The following is a 21,790-nucleotide window of genomic DNA, read 5'->3' as shown; positions in this document are numbered from 1 at the left end:
TGTACTTCTTACTGTAAAACTCAAGGGAAGTTACAACTCTCTTTTTCTTCAGGTAATTTTAATTTAACAAATGTATCTGGACATGAACAGTTCTTAATTAGCATTGAGTTAAAAAAACATAAATAAACAGCTATTGCACTGGGCTGATAAAGAGTCTACAGTGCTATGTCCTGGCACTGGGATCCCAGCTCCTCTGGTATAGGTCCTGTGCCTGTGGCTACAGGAAGTTGCCAAGACTCATAACATTCCTAGAAAGTCACATATACACTTATTGTTACAGACATCACTGGTGTATACAAGTTAAAATTGGCTGCACTTAACCACTCGGAACCGCCTGATGTACACTAATAAAATGACAACAAATGCCTTTGAACCATCCTTTATGAATTTAAAAAGAAATGATGCTGCACAGTGTCCTCCTTTGCGTCAGACAAGTTAAAAATAACTACCAGTGAATCACTTTTCTCAGGCACCTCAAAATTCACAGCAATCAGCTGCTCTCAGGCTGGAGCTGAAGAGGCTTCTTTAAGACTGGCGCCATTTTGAGCGCTGCCCGGTACCAAGATGGCGCCGCCGCCCTCACTCCGCCCGCTCCCACCCGCCCCCTATGGAGCGCGCCCTGTACAAAGATGGCGCTGGGCCCATGTCGCCGTGCCCACCCCCAAGATGGCGGCGACGGGCGATGGTAGCAGTGCCGGCCGGGTGAGGTCAGATCCGGGGTGGGGCCGCTGCGGGCAGGGCGGACAAAAGGCGCCGGAGCGGCGTGAGGGAGGGTGGGCGCCGTAGGCAGGTGGGTGTGGTGGGTTCCCCTCACGGCCGTGGCGGGCAGGTGGGTGTGCCGCACTCCCCTCACGCCTCGGGCGGGCTGTGGGGACGTGTCCCCCTGTGGGGTGGTGTCCCGGAGGGGATGCGGTGGGACGCCGGGTCGGGGGGGGCTTGGCTGAGGGGGCTCGGAAGCGGCAAGCAGGAAGGATTTGCTGAGTAATTCGGCAGCGACTCGGTTCCTCCGTGTCCCGCCGTCCCTGGTCTCACACCGCCCAGGGCAGGGGGGTCCGCGCCCCGTCTGTGGGGCAAGGCAGGGCCGGGGTGTGCGCAGTGTTCCCCCAGCGAGGGGAGGACTCCGCTGTTTGTTACCTGCAGACGGAAGCGCGATGGGATTTATTTATATCTCCCCGAGGATGTTTCTTTCTGTGTCCGGAAAGCTGTGGTGTAGTGGTGGGGGCTGCTGCCGCGGTGTGCTGGGTTGAGGCTGGTGCCCATTGCCTGGAGCGGGGAGAAGGTCAGAGAGTCCTCCCCTCCTAGTGCTGCTGCCTTTGCGGCACTGTGGTACGGCTAAAATGCAATAGCTTTGGTTTTCAGGGAGGGTGTTGCTTCAAGATCTGTCAGCCCGAATAGTAACTTTGGGATCGAGAGGAATGAACCCTCGGACTTCTTCAGCATTATGGGGTTGGACTTTCTCACACTGATTTCGCTTCTTTTTAATTTTTTCCTGTTGTTGAGAATGCTCTCCGATGTTCTGCAGTCCTCTCCTACATGGCTGGGAGGCTGGATGCTTGGGAGATCCCTCTAAGGATCTGCTCCCTTGCCTGTTTTCCCATGCCCCGTGCTGACATGCAGGAAGCAAGGAAAAAAAAAAACAACCCAACCCTGCTGTAATTTTTGTTGATGATGCTAAATTGCTTCTACTTCAAGAAGACCCGTGTTGTGACGGAAGGGGCAGTTGCTTGAATCTGGAGTAGTTAGGAGTGTGATCTATGCTTTCTGATACTCCTGATAGTAACATTTAAAAATGAATCATGCTTTTCAGACTAGAAAATAGGCAGTAAAGTCATCCCTTTCCCTATCTGACAGTGATTTGTTGTTCTGTCTCTTCTTGTGTAGGCTTAGTTGTGATATTGGTATTCAGCATCTCTTTTGGCTGGGTCTGCAACGCCTGCTTTTTGGTAACTTCTGTTAGAATAACAGATCCTGGAAATTCCTTCCTGCTAAGAGTTCTGCTTGGCTCCTAGTGTTCTTGTTGTGTTTCTAGGTATCAGCATGTCTCTTTCTGGCTCCCAGTGACCCTCTGAATTGTTTGTTGCTTCTTAGATTCTGTTTGCTGAACTTTTACATGTCCCTCTGTGAACTCGATCCCCTCTTTTTTTGCTGATTATTGGTTTTTCATTTCAGGGAAACTGTTCCCATGGCTTGTGGGGAGTGCAGCGCTTCAGCACTCGCTCGGGATCTGGCACGTAGGAATATCAGCCACTTCCAGCACAGAGAACTGACGTGCAGATAGCAGAACCCTGCTGCAAGGTGAGGGCTCTGGGCCAGCTCTGAGTGGTCAAGCCAAAAAAAAAAAAAAAAGACCAGGGTCCTGCTTAAACATAGATGGAAAGCACAGTGCATGAGATAACTGATATGGAGGAAGGGCGGTTGGTCAGACCTCTTGGTCCCCACTGGTGGGGAGAGTGGTGGTATTTAATTGTGGTGGTGTTAATTAAATTCTGGGAGCCCTTAGCCAGCTTGGAGATGACAAAGGAACTGAGCCTTGTCCAAAGTAGAATATAACTGTATACAGTCACCTATAAAACTAACTCTTAGCCATGTAAACCCTGACTTCTCACTGCATGTAACAGTAAATACAGAGGCTGCCCAGTAAATGTTTTGGTGACTGCTGCCTGAAGGGAATGCAGCTGAGAAATAGGAAGAGCTGTTAGGTTTGGTGGGTGCACTTCCATTTCCCGTGGGGTGATGGTCCTCCTCTATAGGCATTTCCAGACAGTTTTTCCCAGCACTCACAGCCATGTGCGTAGGTGTCAGTTAGGCAATGGCAGAAAACAAACTAGTTGTAGGAATCTTCCAGCTTCCTTGGTTCTGCACTGGCACAGTGATTTAAGGGATTTCAGAATTCTGTGCCCATCTTCCAGATAGGAAATTCTGTCCAGCTTGGCTGTGTTCAGAGCAGGGATGTGCAGTGTGTTGATTCCAGAATAAAAGAAACCCCTAAGGCTTGTATGGTATTCTGGCAGTTCATTGACTTTTCTTGGGGTTTTTTTGGTTTTTTTTTTCCCCTTGTCATGGTATTTGAAAACTCCTTTAATTCTTGTAGGTCAAAGACAACATGCATAAATATTTCCTTAAAGCATGCCAGAAGCCGTATGTTAAAAGCTAATATTGCCATGCTTGAGATGTGAGTGCCTGAAGCTGGTTACATTCTAGTAACTGCTGCAGGCAGTCAGAGAGATGGTCTGTGGTTTGGGGGTCCCTGATGGTATTAAAAAAAAATTAAATAAGCATTGGAGGTCATGTATCAAATTATTGCTGTGTGATTAGAGCAGGCTTTTTAGAAGCCTTTATGTGTTTTTTTTCACATACTAAAGAAGGTTTTTGCTCATTAAGAGTACTTTAGAAGCAAGCCTTTTTGTGTTTGAGCTTAACTGGTATCTCATAAACTGGTATCTCACTCACTCACTATCTGGTGAGTGGTGCTGGCAAAGGGTTTATTAGGGTTTTCGTGTGGAGCTCATTAAAGTGAGGAGGAGTGTGCACAACTATTGTTTTGGTAATGGTTAAAATTCAGTCTTAAGCTACAGTGTAGTGAGTCTCCCTTTGTGCATTTTTACAAGTGTTTTCAAACCCAGCCTCAGTTTAGTATAGGCACACTAATAACGAACAGGCATTCAGCAGTCCACATGCTTTGGAGAGTGTATCTTGAATGCTTCCAAGCAGCTTTTTTCTTAAACAGCTGAAGTGGTACAAGTATCTTGTATTGCAACTAGAAATCCAGTTCCTATAGCTGGGTTATATCTGCCCTTCCTGTTGCTGTGAAACTGTTTTTGAAACTAAAAGCTATTCAGTCCTGACCCCCTTGCTGAAGTAACAGTGCTGCCCTCACCTTGTGTACCAAACATTGTTAACTTCTGCTATAAAATTACCTTGGCAATACACAAAGCTCCTCTGGTGACTGCTGCTCCTGGAGCTTCAGCCTACTTCTGTGCACAGTAAAGATGTGTGCTGGACCAGTTAACAGGTTCTCCTTTAGAGCTGTGGTTTTATCAGGCCTTGATGATGCAGGGTGAGGTGGTCTGTTCTTTATTAATTAATACAGTCAGAAGATGTTCTGAGCTGTCACAGTTTTGGGGCTGGTGGTCCTGAGGGCAAGCCTTATAGGGAATATATGAAAAGGTACTTGCTTCTCTTTGCTCAGACTGAGGCAAAATATTAGTGTGCTGATAGTTGATATCTTAATTGTTTTGTGTTGCTCTTGTCTGTGTTGTCTTTCATCCTGACTGGCTCATCTCTTGGAGCTTGAATATAGCTGTGGTAACGCCCATGGATTCGTGCATGTTGTGGCAGTCTGTCAACAATGAATTAAGTTATCCTCACTTCTGCTCACTTTGAATTTAGTGTTGATTTCTTATCTGTTGTTGGTTATGCCAAAGCTTTGCTCTGTCTACCCTTCCCATGGAGAACTGAGAATAGCTGGTTGCTCCAGCTCTTGGTGCTGGAGTTAAGTGCTGAAGAGCCCTCTCCTGCATCTGGTGAGGTGCTTTGAGCTGTTCTGGCATTCTTGAGTAGTTACTAACAGAATTAATTCATTCACTTGTATTCGGCAGCACAAGGGACTGCTTCATTGTGTCCTGTTGGAAGAAGTCAGTCATACTTTTCCAAGATGGCTTCAATGCTCTGTCCTTGAAGTATTTTTCTTGTGGCAAAGAGAAAATTAATTTTGGATAGGAAGCCTGTGGCCATGTACATTCATAATTTATAAGCTGACACAGGCATTTTAGTCTGGTTTACATTAATGATGCAAGTCATCTGATGGCACTTAAATTTACAACACCAGCACACAGTTCCTGCCTCAAGTGTCAGTGATACTGGTAACTGCAGACTGTGCTCAGATGGGGCAAAAGACTGTCAGGAGGCAGCAAATGCATCAGGCCAAGCCAAGTCTAGCATGGATTGTTCTGGTGGTGCAGCTGTTCTTCCCTGTACTTGTCAGGACACGTGTGGTTGTGTGATGGTAAACAGGAGTTGTTGCACTAAAGTCTGACAGTCTTGGATCTGACAGAAAGAGTCAACAAATGGATAGCTGTAAAGATGATAAAATACTACCCCCATTAGGTGGTGGGTAGTGGATTATTCTTTTTAATGAACTTCAGTAAAGACAATGTGATGGAGCCACTTCATCTTGCTGTGTCTTGTGGCTTGGGTGGGGCTGAACGTTGTGAAAACCACCTTACCCTGTTCTCAGTGTTGGGTTCACTGCCTGTTTACTGAGAAAGGAGTGTAAGTTCTGGCAGCTGCTGTTCCACCACTCTCCTTGTCTAAATGATAAATGATCCTTTTAACTTGACATGGAATCATAGAGTGGTTTGGGTTAGAAAGGACCTTAAAGATCATCTAGTGATCATCTTCACTTCTCTGCCTCAGAAGATGTTTTGTCCCACAGGAGGGGCTTATCTTTGTAAGGTGGATGGGGCCTGATACAGGGATAATGGTTATTTAGGGCTTTGGCATCTGGCTTCACTGCTGTTTTGTTCTAAGCAGCAAAGGACAAAACAACTTGCATTCTCCCATCTCATGTCTTGGGCTTTTCCAGTTGATCACATGGCTGTCCTTGAGCTTGGAAGGTTTTCTGAGGGGTGCCTGAAAGCAGCTCTGTTTTCAGCCTCATTTTTTTTCCCCTCTTAATTCTGGACCTAATAAACATGGGGGAGGAGAAACATAAATTCCCAGTCCCATTTCTGCCTAGTAAGCTCTTGCATTTCCTGATTTTTGAACAAAGAGCTCTGTGTCATGCCTTTCTTTAGGATTTCAGGTGGCAGCTTGCTGAGGAGTGAAGCTCTGCTCTGTTGAAAACTTACTGTAACGTGTTGTAGCTCGTTAATAATCAGGGCTGTAGTATTGAAAGCATCAAGGCTTTTATTTCCTTTATCCACCTCTGATGCTGTCAGCACTTGAACAACTCCCTCTTTCTCTGGGCTTCTGAGAGGTAAGAAATTGTGTCAACAGAATTCAGTCACTTGACTTGTGCTTTGCAGTCCACAATCTTAAAATAAAATCAACTGGTAGTTAAAAGTATGTGTAGACGAAACTAAAGGGTTGCAAGATTCAACATAAAATTCATCCATGTCTACTTACCCAGAACTATTTCGTGATACTGATTCACTTGAAAGCTACATGCGACTAAAGGTGAGAATTTTCTTCAAATCAAGGAGGTTTGTGCATTCTTGTGTGTGTCCTGAGGTTGTGCATATAAGTGCTTTTTGGCCACTAGCTTTGTAAGAAACAGAATGGCCAACAGAAAAGAGGAGGCTGGATAAAGTATTCAGCAATGATGAGTCAAGCTGACAAACTGGCCAGTGAAACAGAGCAGTGATGTTGTTTCTGTTCACTCTGTCCTGAGCTGGATGTGCTGGTCAGCAGCTGCAGGCAGGAATTTGAAGCACTGTTCAGCTAGGTGTCTGTTGACAATAGGTCAATCTTCAGTTTTTGAAATTAAATGGTTTTGGATAAAGGAACTGTCTAAACTACAGACTAGTTACTCTGTTAATAACTGTGGTTTGTGGGAAGTGTTCATGCTCTCAGGTCTGTCAGCCTTTAAGAAGTTACTTGCTGCTTTTATGATATTTGTCAGTTAGATTCGTTTAATCTTGTTTCTGACTGGTTTTACTGTGTAGGTGTGGTTTGTTCAGAATGTCCCTGTTATTCCAACATGAGTGATTATCTTTCTCCTCCAGGTGTGTTTGGTGAAACATAGGATTAGTACTTGGTGATGCTTATGGTTGGCTGAAGGCTGGGTAGGTTTGGCAGGCTGGTTATGTAAGTCTGGAACTCCTGTTCCTTCACTTGGGTTGGCCTGTTCAGCATTAGTGGGGAGGCTGTAGGCTTGTGCCCAACAGGCTGAGGGAGGAATGGCCCTTGGTGGGATGCAAATCTGCATCCTGAATTTGCAGGCCCTGAAGGGGTATGTAGTAGCCAAACATGGAATGCGTAAATATTTCTGGAGCATATTTATCTAGGCTGGATTGATCCTGCTGTATGACATTGAGGGTTCAGCATTCAGATCTTTTGCTGAACAGTCTCAGATGTTGCCACTCTAAACTGTCCTGAGTTGGTTCTATATTAGATACAGAAAAACTCAAAGTAGTGTTGCTTGGTGTAGCTGAAATCCTCCAATGTAAAGTAATTTTTGAGAGGGCAGGGGATGAGGGACTGCTCAGGGACTGTGTGGTAGCAAGGAAAGGTCTGTAGAGTGCAAAGCTTGAAACATCTTTGGGACAGCCAATTGCAAGATTTCTCTCCTTTGACCCCTTTCCAAAGCCTGTCTATTTAATTGTACCCTTGGAAAACTTACTTTCTTATGTGTCTTATAAATTGACAGGAGTTTAGACAGAGAAGTTTTGATGTATCAGCTTATGCAAGTTTAGTGAAGTCAACTTGTCCTTAAACTTAAGCACTCTTTCAAAATCTCAGTATTGATGACTTCCCTGTGGCAGAGGTAACTACACTGCAAATACATTGCCTGTTCCTGAGCTCCAGCTGGAAGGCTCTGCAATTTGAAATATAAGCTAAGGAGCTTGGATCCTTCTTCACCAACACTGCTCTGACACTGAACTTCCTTTTCCATAGCAGTTCCTGTCCATAAACTCAGTTCAGGTGTTCTGTGCTTAGCCCTTGGTGAGGCTGTGTGATAGAAGTGACTTAGCAAATAAAGCTTCTTCACCGTGACTATTTTGCTGCTGACAAAGCGTCCTGGAATTCAACTCTTAAAAAGAGCAGAAGCTTGAAATCTCCTTTGTGCTGGTCCTGGGGATATTGGTCTGCTTTTGGTCAGAAGGCAGATAACTATTTCTGGCCAGCTTTCTTCATGTAAGGATTGCTCCCAGTCCTATGCCAGAATGATACCCTCCATGTAAATCCCTTTGTTCTACTGCCTGTGTTGGGAGAGCTGGTGTTCCAGCTACCTGCATGTTTTCTTCCTACAGAGTGGTGGAAATCCCAGTCCTTGTGGGAAGAATCCTTCTGTGCATGGGAGAACCAAGTGACAGAGATGACCCCTGAGAATCTGACTTGTAGTCTGCTGTTGTTATCCACCCCAGCAGCAAAACTGCTCTAATCCAGCATGGAGAATTGTTGCAACAAGAGTTGTGTTCTAAAATGATTACAAGGTGGAGTTCACAAAATAAAGATGACATTTGATGACAAGATCCTGTAGAACCATGAGGAATTAGAATTGGATTGTGTGCACAGGGAATCTGGGTGAGGAGGGATGTGACTTTCCCAATATACTTTTTCAAGTTTTTGCTGGCTACTTTTCTATTTTACTGCAGATGTTTGGAATAAGGTTAGATAAGATAGCAAATTCCAGCTCCTGCAAAGGTGGACCCTAGTTTTATTGTTCCTCTTTTGGACTTGAATGGGGTCTCCACTGCTGCCAGAAGTGGGAATTTGCTGTCAATGTTCTTTTCTTCCTCTTGTGCCCCTGTCATTGTTCCTGGGAGGCAGGAGATTTCCTGCTCCACCCTATTAATTGCTGACACTGAACTGTAATAGGTTCTCAAGAGATGCTCATGATTTTTTTTTTAGCTGTCTTGTAAGTGCACAGTGTAAAGGGGGATTTCCTACCCCACTGTAACTGGTAAGCAGAATTAGGGAGCCAGCTGTGCTAATCTCTTTTTGGTTTCCTTCCTATGTGTCCTGAGCTACAAATCAAAGTGAGTAGAAGGTTCATTTCTTACAAGAAATAATTTAGGCATTTTCTGGATTGAGCAAAATGAATAAACCCAACACTACAACTCATGTTTGCAAATGTTGTGAGACCCCAGTTCCTGAAGAGATCATACCAGTTTCATAGTCCTACTAAGAAGGATCTGATACTTACTACAAGTTTCTCTACCAAGAGGGATGAAGGAGGAAGCAGGAAGGATCTTTGAGGAGAAGTGGTATCAAGGCAAGAGGAAAGAGATAAACATTTTTCCCCCTTGATATGGAGTAGAAGGAATAGGTTCTTTCATGAATAGCTGTTTAACTGCTGGATTCATTTCAGTTGTTCTGGTGTGCAGAAAGAGCTTCTGTACCCTGCTTTATCCTGTAGTTATTTCTGTAGTACGCACAGACAGATTTTCCAAAATGTATCTTGCACATGGGCTCTCCCCTCTCTGAGGCAGATGTATTCTGAAGAGGAAGCTGAAATGCCTTGCCTAGGGTTTGCAGCAAGGTAGTCACAGGGCTGGGAGAGAGGCTTTGAAAACCTTGTCACTCTTCTCTGGCTGCTCAGCTGCTGTCCAGAAGTTCAGCTTTGCCTGCTCCCTCCCCTGTGGGTGCACAATTCTCCTGCCCTGTTTAGTGCAATTCTTTCTGCTTAGGTGTGTCAGCCACTTCTCAGGGGCTCTGCAGTCCTACAGGACATTTTTTTCCCCTGACTGTGCTCTAGATGGCTGTTTTCATCCCTTGTTTGTGACTTTACTGGTTGATCATTAATAGATTTGCTGTTCATTGTTTTACTGAATTTCTAGAAAAATTCAGAGATTTCTAGACAAATTCACTAGATGGTAGTGCCACTTTTTCTCTTAAAATTACACACTCAAAAAAAAAAAAAGTGGCAATTCCCCAGTCTGTCTTTTGTGATGGACTAATGTAGTGTTGGACCTGAATGGGCAGAAGGAAAAACATTACTTGAGGAATGGTTTTGATCTATCACTCTACCACCTGTAGTTGCTTGAAACCTTCCCAAGCAGCACTGAGCCAAAGCTGTCATTGGACTGTTTATTGTTGTAAACAGCAAACCGAAGAATAGAGTTCTGTATTTAGTGTCTCTAGGGAATGTGGTGCTTTTCGAGTTTGTGTTAGGAAAGTCTGTCTTTGCAATTCAGTGACTGAAATTAATTTTAAATAAAAACTTGAATTCTACCAAAGCAGGTAGGGCACTCCCCTTGTCATAGAAGGCTTTGTCCCAGCCAGTGATATTGAGCTTTCAGCCCCCCAGGACTTGTTGGACTGTCTGTACAAATGAAATCTTATGGCTTTGGGTAACATGATTGAATTTTTGTGTTCTTCTTTATACTTGAGTTGTGTGAGTTTCAAAATAACTGTAAGATTAGTGCTTGTCTTGCTCCTGAACTTGTGGTATTACTGTTTTTTCACCATCATTAGAATGAGTTAGTGACTCCATGTTCTTCTGTGTTACCTGTCAAATAGAGAAAATTTGTGATTTATCCGTTATCAATGGATCAGTCATACTTTGGGACTTTCTATGGCTTGTTGAAGAGCATACTTGAAGTTCCATCTGCAAGTCTGAAGGACTTAACAAGCACTGCCATCAGGCCTGTGCTTCCCAGAATCTTTTGGTTCCCTTTGACACTTAAATCCCAGCTGGGATGAACTCTAGGTGAAGAAAGTAATTTGAAGAATATTTCCCCCTTTTTCTGTTTCTGAAGTAAGGCAAAAACCCAGCTGCTACAGTATTTCAGTACTGAATTTATCAAAAGGCAAGTAGCTAATCTTTCCTTGGAGAATTAACAGGAGGGAAGCCAAAATTACTTACTTGGAAAAGTCATGATATTGAGCAATGTTTGTTCTCTTTTCCAGCTTACTTTGAATGTCATAATGAGTTGCCTCAGTGAAGTGGTTATAGGAAACATAACTGTATTGTATGTAGATCGTTTTCCTTGGCCCTTCAGTCTGAGAACCAGCCATATGCAGAATTTTATGTAGAAGCAGTAACAAAGCAATGATAAATTGCTCTGTGTGTAGATTTTATCACTTCTAACAGTGCTGACAAATTCCTTCATCCCTGAAATAAAATCCCTAGATAAAACAGGAAATTTCCTAATACTGGTCTGGTCAAGTGAGTTAAATTTGCCCTGTGAGCTTTCTTTAAGTGCCTTTTATCCCACAGACTGTTAGCAATAAGTACCAGTTCTGAGGTTTTATGACAATTTGTCAGTGAAGGCTGAACAAACTCCACTGCCTGGGCTGCAACAAATGACTCACAAGCAGCCTCATTCATTTGTCTCACAGTTACTTGAAATTGCATCTTGGCTAATCTCAATTTTGCAATGCCAGCACTTAACATGTGTTTTCTCATGCCCTCTTGAAGAGCAGAACAAAACCCTTTAAGCTGTTTCTGGTTTGCTTCCAGGTGAATCATGATTCCAGTCACCGAGCTGCGCTACTTCGCTGATACTCAGCCAGCCTATCGCATCCTGAAGCCGTGGTGGGACGTCTTCACAGACTACATTTCCATAGTGATGCTGATGATCGCCGTGTTCGGAGGGACGCTGCAGGTCACCCAGGACAAAATGATTTGTTTGCCCTGTAAATGGGTTACCAAAGACTCTTGCAATGACTCTGTCAGGGGATGGACAACAGCAGCCCCCGAGCGTACCTACTACAACACTAGTCTTGTTCCCTCTGCTGATTCGGGGCCTACAGGGATCCGATATGATCTGGACCGGCACCAGTACAACTATGTGGATGCGGTGTGTTACGAGAACCGTCTTCACTGGTTTGCCAAGTATTTTCCTTATCTAGTGCTGCTACATACCCTCATCTTTCTAGCTTGTAGCAACTTCTGGTTCAAGTTCCCAAGGACCAGCTCCAAGCTGGAGCATTTTGTGTCTATTTTGCTTAAGTGTTTTGACTCTCCATGGACAACGAGAGCATTGTCTGAGACAGTGGTGGAAGAGAGTGATACCAAACCAGCATTTGGAAAAATGAATGGCTCCATGGACAAGAAATCCTCCACGGTCAGTGAGGATGTGGAAGCCACTGTTCCCATGCTGCAGAGAACAAAGTCTCGAATTGAGCAAGGGATTGTGGACAGGTCTGAGACTGGTGTCTTGGACAAAAAGGAAGGTGAGCAAGCCAAAGCACTCTTTGAGAAAGTGAAAAAGTTCCGTACTCATGTGGAAGAGGGAGACATAGTTTATCGCCTGTACATGAGACAGACTATAATCAAAGTAATCAAGTTCATTCTGATAATTTGCTATACTGTGTACTATGTCAACAACATAACATTTGATGTAGACTGTAAAGTGGACATTGAGAGCTTGACTGGCTACAGGATGTACCGCTGTGCTCATCCTTTGGCCACTCTCTTCAAAATCTTGGCTTCTTTCTACATCAGTCTGGTGATTTTCTATGGTTTGATCTGCATGTACACACTGTGGTGGATGTTGAGGCGGTCTCTCAAGAAATACTCCTTTGAGTCCATCCGGGAGGAGAGCAGTTACAGTGACATCCCTGATGTGAAAAATGACTTTGCTTTTATGCTCCATCTGATCGATCAGTACGACCCCCTCTACTCCAAGCGCTTTGCTGTCTTTCTGTCAGAGGTGAGTGAGAACAAATTGCGGCAGCTGAACCTCAACAATGAGTGGACTTTGGAGAAACTACGCCAGAGGATCACCAAAAACTCTCAGGATAAGCTGGAATTGCATCTTTTCATGTTGAGTGGCATTCCTGACACAGTCTTTGACCTCATTGAGTTGGAGGTCTTGAAGCTGGAGCTTATCCCTGATGTCACTATTCCCCCCAGCATTGCTCAGCTCACCAGCCTTAAGGAACTGTGGCTCTACCACACAGCTGCCAAAATTGAGGCCCCAGCCCTTGCCTTCTTGAGGGAGAATTTGAAATCTCTCCACATCAAGTTCACAGACATTAAGGAGATTCCTCTTTGGATTTATAGCCTGAAGACACTAGAGGAGCTTCACCTGACAGGGAATTTGAGCGCTGAAAACAACCGGTACATTGTGATAGATGGACTGAGAGAGCTGAAAAGGTTGAAGGTGTTGAGGATGAAGAGTAACCTCACCAAGCTGCCGCAGGTGGTGACAGATGTTGGTGTGCATCTTCAGAAGCTTTCCATCAACAATGAGGGCACCAAGCTCATTGTCCTCAACAGCCTTAAGAAGATGGTCAACCTGACAGAGCTTGAGCTGATCCGGTGTGACTTGGAACGCATTCCTCACTCTATCTTTAGCCTCCACAATCTGCAGGAAATAGACCTGAAGGACAACAACCTAAAGACCATTGAGGAAATCATCAGCTTCCAGCACTTACATCGTCTCACTTGCCTTAAATTGTGGTACAACCACATTGCCTACATCCCCATGCAGATAGGCAACCTGACCAACTTAGAACGCCTTTACCTGAACCGTAACAAGATAGAAAAGATCCCTACCCAGCTCTTCTATTGCCGAAAACTTCGGTACTTGGATCTCAGCCACAACAACTTAACTTTCATACCACCAGACGTTGGACTTCTTCAAAACCTGCAGAATCTGGCTGTGACAGCCAACAGGGTAAGTGATCAAAGAGCTGAGTTGCTGTGAGAGGAAATGGCACTGGCGCTTCTGTTATCTGTGTGATTAAACATGCTACAATGGTCTGTGGATATGACTGGCACTGCTTTTCTATCTCTCAAAAGGGTTTATCTAAGGCCAAACATTGCAGATAGCTCCAGGGCAAGCCTGTCTTCCAAGAGTCCTTGTTCTGTTGCATTTCCTCTCTTAAGTGAGACTGCTTCCAAGTGCCAGTTAGAGGCTGTTTAGAAACCCTGCAAATCAGTTGTTTCTCTGCAATTGGAAACATGTAGTCTCTAGATTGACATTGATTTTGGGCTTAAAATGGAGATCTGGGAAACTGTAGTCTTAATTTAAGCTATGTGCTTAAACCTGTCTTACTTCAGACATGTACGTACACTATGGGAGCAACCATATAGGCAATGCATGTCTGGCTTACAGCTTTCCTTGGAATACTTTGGTACTCTAAGGAGTTTGCAGGGGATGTTCCATAGTTTGGTCTTGTAAATATGTGCTTTTTGTTTCACTCTAAGTGCAGGGCAGATTACAGAGGGTGACCAAGTGTGCTCTGCTGCCTGATTACCATAAGCTGTTTCTTGGCTTGTGTTGGAGGGTGTTTATTTGCTTAAAGCAAACTATATCCATGTCTAGTTTTTTGTTCCTTTGTTTAAGACTAAGGAGACTTCATTTACCATGTCTGACAAAGCTGCAGCTTTCATTCATTTTGTCTGCAAATTCCTGGGAGACTCTCTTTTTCCCTTTGAGTTCATTATCAAAGTTGAAAGAGCCTCTAATATAAGTACAAATTGCAGACAGACATAATTAGGTGCTTCTGGTTTCTTCTGGGACCAAGCAGAATTGTCCTGGAGCAGTGCTAGTTTTCACTGTCAAACATCAAGGTCCTTCCTTGATTGGCAAGATCTGTTTCTGCCTGAACACTGCCAGTTTGCTTGTGAGAGACACAGAACAGCTTGATTGTGGTTTTGCTTTTCACAGAACTGTTCTCAAATCAAGTATTTAATTGCTAATGCATTTCAGTATTAGGGTTCCTAAAACTCCAGCCATATTTTGAGATTAGTGTCTGAAAGCTTGTGCTTCTGCAGAGTAGGGGCAGACAAGGGGCAGTCATTCAGCAATTCCAGCTGAACAGCTGCTCACTGGGGCTTCCTGGCACTGGAGGGTTGTGCATCTGTTTGTGTGGGTGGCTGAAGCTCTGGTAAACTTTGTGGTGTGTTGCTGTTCAGAGCTGAGATAATTCTGCACCATTTGCCTTCTGGCAGCCTTCCTAGCACAGCTTCCCAAGGGTTAATCTGCAGTGTGTTTTCTGCAGTTTTGGGGTGGAGCATTTCTTGGATGAAAGGAGTTAGAGGCAGTTCAATTTCCCGCAGCACAGTGTGGCACCACCCATTTCTCTCTGGAAAAAAACCCACACAACAGTAAGGCTAAAGCAGCCTTTGCTCCCATGTGTTCGGAAACAAAAGGTGGTGAGGACCCCGTGGAACAGCCAACCTGTTCCAGGTACCTGGGCAAGCCAGAATTACTGGGGCTCTGACAGCCTGGTTATTCTCAGTAAATGGTGACAGCAAGAAATACAAGAACTGGTAGACTGGCACTTCCTAAGGCCAGGGATTATCTCCAATGTCCTCTCCTAGCTTAGCAGTCTTAGTAAATAGAGACTTCTGGAGCTGGCTGGCACTACTGTCCTGTTCTGGAAAGCAGGCTGTTACAACACATTGCTTCCTTCCTAAGCTAATACTTGTCCCTCAAGTAACTATTATTTTCAAGAGTCTGTGATCATATGTTGCTGTTTGTAAAACACTCCAGTACCAGTAACAATGACTGCATTGAATTGTCTCTAATTAGTTTGGTTTCATCTTGGCTTTTCTTTAGACTCCTCCTTGTTCAGAATGGATTACAGGCCAATTTAGCCACGAGTGATACAATACATAATTTGGGTTTTAGAAAAGTCACGTTTGCTTTTAAAGGCAAACAATAGCCTCCAAGCTGAGCCTTTGTATTCAGGGGAGAATCCTGAGTTGTTGCATTTTGTTTCTAGCCTAGAGTTTGCTAAACCTTAGCCATAGAAAGAAATTCCTTGGGAGGACTGGACTATTACAAGGATTTGCTAGAAATAAGCCTTATTAAATTAGTGTTTCATGGTTTACCTGAAGGTGGTGCTGAGAAAGCTAACAGCTGGTGGCTTCATTGTTTTTGTATTTTGGCACTGTAAAAAGCCCCTGTGACTTGGAGCCTAGAAAATCTTTGCAACGTTTCACAGCCCTATAAAAATGATGGAAGAAGATTTCCAGTTCTCAGGGCCAGGAAGTTCTACCCATGTAGGCCGTGCTCACCTTACAGCCCAACCAGAAGTCCTGATTAAATCCAGTCTTTGTTCAGTATAATGTCAACTGTAGAATGGCTTCTTAAAGCAAAGGAACTAAGATGCAATGACAGAATAAAGGATTTGGGATGGAAAGAAGCCAATACAGATGAAAGCATGTGACACTATAGGCCAGCTGTGAGCAGGTTTCTGGTCCTCTAACCTTGGAGGCAATACCTTCTTTAGCCACCATCACTGGTGATCTTTTGTAACTAGTGCAGTGTCTGAAAGAGGAATCCATACAATCATAGTGTTGGAAGAACCCAAAGCAGGAAGCTCAGAAAGCAGGAACTCACTCAAGGGAGAAGTGGATGAGTGAAAACCGTGGCTCTGTAAACCTTGGAGCTTCATGTTGGCTTGTTGGTCACTTGTGAAGGTGTGTCCATGTCTGCTGGTGACTTTGCCTATGATTGGTTTCTTTTTTTTTCAGATTGAGAGTCTCCCACCAGAGCTATTCCAGTGCAGGAAGCTGAGAACCTTGAACCTGGGAAACAACGTGCTACAGTCACTGCCCTCCCGGGTGGGAGAGCTGATGAATCTGTCACAGATAGAGCTGCGAGGGAACCGCCTGGAGTGCTTGCCTGTGGAGCTGGGAGAGTGCCCACTGCTGAAACGCAGTGGGCTCGTGGTGGAGGAGGACCTGTTCAACACCCTGCCCTTGGAAGTCAAAGAGCGCCTGTGGAGGGCAGACAAAGAGCAAGCTTGAACACCTGAGAAGAGGGAAGAGCCTCTGATCAACCAGAAGGAAGCAAAAGGCCATTTCAGTCCCCTTTCACCCAGATGCTCCCCTTTCTCCACTCCAATCACTATCAAAACTGGCCAAGGAGTCCTTGACAAACATGACTCTGAATGAGTCAGCTTCTTGCCTCAGATGCTGGATGGGGGAGGCTTGGGATCAGGATGAGGATCAAGACAGATTAATTGGCCTCTGAGCAGGGCCCAGGGGGCATTAGAGGTGTTGCTCTTCTTCTGGACAGGAATTGGGGTGAGGTGGATGGTGCTGGTGAGAAGTGACCTTTGAATGGAGGAGAAAACGAATGTGGGGATTGCTGCATTGCTCCTAATAGAGCTTATATGTGTCAGGGACCAAAGGAGTCCAGTGTCCTGCAGGCAAAGATCGAGAATCAAGGAAACCTCTTGAACCTCCATCTCTGTGACAGCTGGTACTGCTGCCCTCTGACTCAGTCAGTGAGGCCCCAGGTTGGGGTGGGACACAAACAGCTGATTTTGTCTAGATGCTGGCATTAGGATTTGGGAGAAAAACATCTCGCAGCTGCTTGAAGGCGGAATTTTCTTTTTTTTTTACTGATTTTCTTTCCCCTTTGCACACTCCCCATCTTCTCTGCCCCTGGAGAAGGAACCAAACTATCTGCTCCTTTAAGATTGCACTACTGTAATGATTTCAAGTCACTTGTGCGGGTGAGTAGATCACAGCATCCTTCTCCAGCTGATGTCCTGGAGGCACTAACTGACACAATTCCAGGGCTTTAGCCTGTTCTGAAATGGATGGTTATAGTGCAAGTGGGAGATCTGGATAAAAAGCAGTTGGACTGTCTAATCTACTCTCTCAGAAGCATTGAGTTGCTTCTGCTTTTAGTTTCAAGCTACTTTTTAATTGCTGGTATTTTGTTGCATATCAAGTAGAAATGTACAACTGGCCAGTGTGTCAGGGGCTCTCATGGGGTTGGAGAGGAAATTTGGGTTTCCTCTGCATCTCTTGTCCCCCATTCTGCCTTCCCCCACAATTAAGTTGTTAAATTAAGTTGTTGGATGCTCTGCCAGTGTTTTTCATGGATGCAATCTAGAGAGCTGCTTGATCGTTCTCTTCTGTTGTTCCCCTCACTTTAACAGCTGTCAGTTCCTGTTACACCTCTTGACCTAAATAAGAGGCTAATGCTGATTGAACCTGGTGCTGGAAAAGAAACCTTGTCCTCCTGTTTCTTCCTTCCCTTTTCATTCCCTCAGTGTTGAGGAGGAGAATGAGAATCCTCTGTGGACTGATCCCTTCTGGCTTCCTGGAACAGAGCAGCCTTTACTGAAACAAGTTTAACCTGTTTGGTGGTATTTGACAAAAAACCCCTCAACCTTCTGGGCTGGTAGAGGTAGACAATGTGTAACAGTTTCTGATTATAGTATCCTTAAGGTGGGGTGGTTAAGTTGCCTCCAGGACGCAAAGGTCTTCGTTTTTCCATCAGAAGGAAGAGGAGGTGCCTGGACCTACAGGTCCTGGTTGTAACAATCTGCATCAGACCAACAGGTTGGCTCCAAGGTGTGCAGTGCTGCAAGCTGGGGCATGAGAAGTTTGGAGGCATCCCATGTGTACAAAGGGGGAAGCTGCATCCAGCTCCAGAGTGATTCCTGACAAGCTGCCAGTGAGTGCCCTGGCTTATCACCTGGTTTGTGGTGATCCCATGGATATTGGGGCAATAAGGCACAGTGTGGCTCTCTTCATCAGATGTAAAATATGAAATATATATATATACACTAAATATGCTGAAACCATGAACAATGTTAACTGGACTCTGGATTAATTGATGTTCAGATGCTTAAATAAAGCTACATTAAAATCAGGAGATCTGTTTATAAAACTGCTTTTAAGAAAAATGTAAATCTTGCTTCCCTTAGTCCATTTATTATGAAACATCTAAACAGTCCAGGGGATAGTATAATTAAATCTCTCTCTGGGAGGCAAGGTACTGTAAAAGCTTTTCTGGCTTCTAATAGGCTTAGTGTCTTGAAATTGTGTTAGAGCTGGGGCCACAGCTGAAAGGATGGGGAAGGACTGATGCTGATTGGACTGTATTTGTATTTGTCTGAGCATTTTGGGTCACAGAAAGGACAGAAATTGCTAGGTGAGCTTTGCTTCTTGAGTAAAGCAGGAATGGCTTTAGGTTTAGCTACAGCAATGCTGTTTTCCAGTCAGTTCCCTGTGGTGGATGTGGGGGCTGTTTGGATGGTGAAGGAAACTTTTTTCCTTAGTCTGTACTAAAAGATAACACTGGAGAGTAATGGCCACTGAATGGAGACATGGACTCTGTTTCCTCTTCAAGGCCTGTTTTATTACGTGTATTTTAGACCAGGCAGGGCTGAAAGGGCAAAGCACCCCGTGGGAGTTTCACCTGGCTCACAGGAGCAGTGAGATTTCTCCAGGATGTCTGCATTGGAGAGGAGTGCTTTGACTCTTGATTCCAGGTGTGGTCTTAGTTATACAACCTAAACTTTGCACAGCTGGGTTAGAGTTTCTATAAGCAGCTCCTGGAAGTGTGGTGCAGCACTTCTAGAAGCTTGCAAGCCTCCTGAGCAGCTCTGTATCCCAGCAGGATGGGTTAACAACAGGCTGCTCTGCCAGAAGGGAGGGACTGCCTCAAATTCCTGACCAAGATACAATGCTGTGCTCCTGCTGCTTCCTGAGTAGAGACTGCCCTGGGCCCGAGGTGTGCAAAGCTCAGTGCAAGACAGGCTGATATTGATCATGCATGAAAATGCCAGCTTTGTGCTGCTTTTGCAATAATCCAAGCTTAACTCTCTTGGTTATAGCTGCTGGGGCTTGAGAGCTCCCTGTGTGGTAAAATGAGGATGAGCAGTCTGATAACATTTTGTACTGGAAACACAGGTGACACAAATACATTGTCACTCTGAAAGACAGCAATATGTAGTATTTACTTCTGATACGTGCTGCTTGGTCTCCCTTTTGATTCCAGAGTATCAGTCTTGTATGATGAGATGGAAAAAGCTCTAAAACTGAGGATAGGATCTAGACCATGAGTCCTGAACATGTTTATGACTGAGGACTGCTGCAAAACTCAACCCACAGCAGAGCGAGTCACTTCCCAAACTTTTCTGGATTGCTCATTCTGTGAGAGGTGTCCTTACATCAACAATCCATCCTCACTTGCAAGTATTTGATCTGTGAATATTCTATATTGTCTTTCAAGTTTCCATCAGGCTGAAGCTTAGGGAGCTTATTTCTGACACAGATCTGTGCATTCACAAAAAGCATTCAGTTTAAGCAGACAATCACTGCCCTGGTCAGTGTCTTGTTCTCCTGACAAGCTTTTTAAAACAGTAGCAAACCAGATTATTTATTAGCTGCTAAACCATACAGCAACTTGAATTAAACCCACCTGTTTCCTTTAATAGCACTTCTGAGCAGAACAAGTTCTTGGAGAACACAAGGATGCTCATCCCATGTTAGGATTGAAGGTTAGTGATATGCACTTTACCTTTCCTGCTAAAGACCCCAAAAAGTGATAAGTTGCAATTAGTTATTTTGAATCAGCTGAAAGGCAAGGAATACCAAACCTATTAAATGTGTAAAATTGTGCTGTACTCTGACACTATTCACTGGAATGTTAGCTTAAGTTGTTCTGTTTCAGATCACTTTCTGATTTTATTATTTGATCCACAGTTAATTCAGCAGCTGGAAGTAATTTACTCTGTCAGTCTGAGTGGTTAAATAGCTGTTACAGGTATCTTTCATGATGTGCTGTTCTTTCATATTAATTGTCACTTCTTTTTAATATCCTACCTCATTTTTTATTTTTTCTTATTCCTGTTTATGCACTCCATTTAGCTCACTCCATTTTAATTAAAGTTCTTGGTGTTCATTACTGTAAATAGTATTGAGTGGCTTTCTGTTGCTGAAACACATGAAGTCCTCTTTTTTTTTTCCTTTTTTTTTGTCCTCTCTTTAACAATTGATTCTAGGAATTTTGAGAACAATAACACATCCTTTACAGAGGATGAGTTGTCTGGAAAAAAGTTGCAAATTGTATTGATGCCTAGGCTGTGACATTGTTTCCTTTCCTTACCTCTTTTCCTGCTTTAGAATGGAACTCGCATGGTTTGAGTTCTTTGGATTTTTAAACTTTTTTTTAGTCCTCTTTCAAGGGAGGAGTAACTTTTTTTCCCCTCATCAATAGCTGTGCCTTCTCTAGAGATCTGTTAATGTAATATCTCCCCAGAGGCACTTGCTCCCTGGAGTGTATTTGTAGCAGTGCCTGCCTGAAGCCAACTCATCCCTTGGATTCTTTTTCTTTCAACCATGGAGAGATTTCCTAACTTCTGGGGTGACTTCTCACTGCCAGACAACATTGTCATACTGTAAGCAGAGTCACCTGCTCTGAAAGTCACCTAAGGTAAGGCTGTGGGGATGCTGAGCAGTAAAATTATTGCTTAAACTTAACTTTAAAAATTTTTCTTCCATTTTAGCCCCACTGTTTGGTTACAGTGGATAATGTACTTTTCCCAAGCAAGTGCCAAAACAGTGAGTTTTCTGTCCTACCTCATTCTAATAGTGTACAAAGCACAACTGTAATGGGGCAGGATTATTAAAGTTTTATTAGGATTATTAAAGTTTGATTCAGACCCTTCTCCCTTCAGCTGTGGCAGTTGGTTAATATTCAGCTGCTTTGGGAGAATGAAATCCTCCAGGAATCTCATATCCAAAATCTGGTTTCAGAAGTAGCAGCACTTGAATTGCTAGACCCCAGTGGTAAAGGTCAACTTTGTGTGAGTTCACACAAAGGCTTAATTTAGGATTCCTGGAATTTTCCATTCCTTCCTCTCTCTGTTTCCCTTAAAAGAATTTTATTGGACAATGGAAGAGTTTTTCTGGAGGAGGTTTAATGAGAAGGGGGCTACTGAGCCTGAGTCATCTTTACAGCTGACAAATGTGTCCATTTCAATAAGTCACTACTCATGGCTTAAACATGGTTCACTCCCATTGTGTAAATGCACAAGCAGGACTGTGGTTTGGCATCTGGGACCTGCAACTTGGTGTAACATTTCAGAATCATGACATTCACTTTGTACATGGGATTGTTTGGGCAGCTGAGCAACAGCACCTTCCCTGTGAGCACTGAAGGCTGCTCTTGTTTGCTCTGAAAGATTTGTACGACTGGACACTTCACCAGAATAAAAGTTTTCATTTGCATTTTCTTTCTATGTCTGCTTTCTTTGGTGTTTCTTGTGTGTGAAGGTATTCAGCCTTCCATGATGTCACTTTTCAAAAGACAGGTGTTAATAATTCCAGCTATTGTGTGGTTTTGAGTTCTTCTACTCGTTACAAAAGTCCCTGTGGATTGTGACAATCCTTTATGAATTGAGTAGATGTACA

The 21,790-nt window shown here is 44.0% G+C and overlaps 1 protein-coding gene across 3 annotated transcripts; it reads left to right on the top strand.

The window, feature by feature from the left end:
* The first annotated feature begins 650 nt into the window (after positions 1–650).
* Positions 651–21,612, top strand: LRRC8A (leucine rich repeat containing 8 VRAC subunit A). 3 transcript variants are annotated; one of them, XM_088065762.1, is made up of 4 exons: positions 651–707; positions 2,170–2,295; positions 11,129–13,292; positions 16,103–21,612. In XM_088065762.1, exons 3-4 carry the CDS (start codon positions 11,136–11,138, stop codon positions 16,376–16,378), a joined length of 2,433 nt encoding a protein of 810 aa, XP_087921888.1. In that variant the 5' UTR covers positions 651–707; positions 2,170–2,295; positions 11,129–11,135; the 3' UTR covers positions 16,379–21,612. The 3 variants fall into 3 exon arrangements, with proteins under 3 accessions (XP_087921888.1, XP_014111773.1, XP_087921887.1); XM_014256298.2 differs by lacking the exon at positions 651–707 and adding an exon at positions 722–790; XM_088065761.1 differs by lacking the exon at positions 651–707 and adding an exon at positions 793–829.
* Positions 21,613–21,790: the final 178 nt, after the last annotated feature.

Source organism: Pseudopodoces humilis, chromosome 22 (genome assembly GCF_049639895.1).
Source record: "Pseudopodoces humilis isolate 2021_Gansu_Grassland_sample_001 chromosome 22, ASM4963989v1, whole genome shotgun sequence".
In the NCBI taxonomy this organism is placed as follows: Eukaryota; Metazoa; Chordata; class Aves; order Passeriformes; family Paridae; genus Pseudopodoces; species Pseudopodoces humilis.
Note: the sequence above shows the minus strand (reverse complement) of the source record. Positions and strands in the feature narration are given on the sequence as shown.

Excerpts from the sequence above, each read along its gene's own strand:
- LRRC8A (XM_088065762.1), top strand. The coding sequence starts at position 11,136 with ATGATTCCAGTCACCGAGCTGCGCTACTTCGCTGATACTCAGCCAGCC. Across the intron at positions 13,293-16,102 it reads TGGCTGTGACAGCCAACAGG|ATTGAGAGTCTCCCACCAGA; the intron begins GTAAGTGATCAA and ends TTTTTTTTTCAG.